Here is a 1,649-nt window from a genome sequence, read left to right on the forward strand (position 1 = left end):
AGACTTGTGTAACTATAGCTGTTGTGGTAGACATTTAAAGTAAGCAGACATTGATAACAAGGTAATTGTAAAGAAAAAATAATCGTTTGTATTAGTATAATTGATAATATGATATGATACAAGTTTGAATTGGCTTTTTACAATGAAGTGCTAAACTATTTATACAATAAGGGTGTAACAGCTAATTCCTCTTTTGAAATGGTGCTATGTTACTTTTGTAAGAATCAATCTGTTTTTGACTAAAAAGAAAATAGCCGTTAGTTATCTCTTGGTCAACTCTGGTCAACTCCTTTTAGGGAATGATGAGTTGATAACAATTCTGATCCTTTATTTCAAAACTTCCCCTCAAGTTGAAAGTGGGATCTCCGAAATTCAACTTGACCAATACTTCTTTAAATAGTCTTCCATTGATTGCTTTGGTAAGAATGTCCGCGAGCTGGTCTTCTGATCTCACAAATGAAAGGGAGATGATTTCTGTTTATAGCTTTTCTTTGATAAAATGTCTGGCAATTTCAACATGCTTTGTTCGATCATGTTGAACTGGATTTTCAGAGATAGCAATTGCTGCTTCATTGTCGCAGAAAATTTGACTTGTATCTTCCGGTGGAAATCCGATCTCTGTTAGTAGCTTTCGGATCCATAACGCTTCTTGTACTCCTCGTGCTATCCCTCTGAACTTGGCTTCAGCACTAGAAAGAGCTACAACCTTTTTTTTTTTACTTTTCCACGTAACGAAGTTCCCGCCAACCGAGGTAAAATACCCTGATGTGGATTTCCTGTCTCCTTTTTCACCTCCCCAGCCTGCATCTGTATATACTTGAGTTTTAAGGTGTCCGTTGTTTTTGAATACAACTCCATGTCCAACTGTTCCTTTGAGGTATCTGATGATTCTCGACACGGCTTCCATGTGATGTAATTGAGGGTGATGCATAAATTGATTGACCACTCCTACTGCACATGCTATATTTGGGCGAGTATGAGCAACGTAGATCAGCTTTCCAACGATCCTTTGATATTGTTCTTGATCTACAAGTTCAGCTCCTTCTTCAATAAACAACTTTTGGTTTGGAATTGCAGGGGTCTCAGCTAGTTTGCAGTCGATCTTCCATGTTTCAGCAAGTAAATCAAGAACATATTTCTTTTAACATATAAATATTCCTTGTTGAGATCGTAAAACTTCAATCCCTAAGAAGTATTTTAGCCTTCCCAAATCTTTCATTTCAAATTCGTTTGATAAGTTTGTTTTTAAGTTGAAAAATTCATCTCTGTCACTTCATGTAATTATCATGTCATCAACTTCAATAATCAAGCAAGTTATCATTTGGTTTCTTTGTTTAAAAAATAAAGTGTGGTCTGAATTACTTTGTTTATAGCCATATTTTTTCATGGCTAAGGTAAATTTCCCAAACCAAGCCCGAGGGGATTGCTTTAGCCCATATAAAGATTTTTTAAGGCGACAAACTTCCATATTTTTGAAGTTTTATGTGAATCCTGGTGGAGCTTGCATATAGACCTCTTCCTTGAGCTCGCCATGTAGAAAAGCATTTTTCACATCAAATTGGTGAAGAGGCCATCCTTTATGTGCGGCAACAGAGAAGAGAACTCTAATGTGAAATGTCCCGTTCTTATTGATTAAAAACGTTCCATAT

General features: G+C 36.1%; 1 protein-coding gene across 1 annotated transcript; it reads right to left on the bottom strand.

The window, feature by feature from the left end:
* Nucleotides 1–478: 478 nt before the first annotated feature.
* LOC139853005 (secreted RxLR effector protein 161-like) lies at nucleotides 479–1,377 on the bottom strand. The gene is made up of 2 exons (XM_071842373.1): nucleotides 1,363–1,377; nucleotides 479–1,102 (listed from the first exon to the last, which is right to left on the bottom strand). The coding sequence occupies exons 1-2, from the start codon at nucleotides 1,375–1,377 to the stop codon at nucleotides 479–481; spliced, it is 639 nt and encodes a 212-aa protein (XP_071698474.1).
* Between the last annotated feature and the right edge of the window lie 272 nt (nucleotides 1,378–1,649).

Source organism: Rutidosis leptorrhynchoides, chromosome 1 (genome assembly GCF_046630445.1).
Source record: "Rutidosis leptorrhynchoides isolate AG116_Rl617_1_P2 chromosome 1, CSIRO_AGI_Rlap_v1, whole genome shotgun sequence".
Classification (NCBI taxonomy): Eukaryota; Viridiplantae; Streptophyta; class Magnoliopsida; order Asterales; family Asteraceae; genus Rutidosis; species Rutidosis leptorrhynchoides.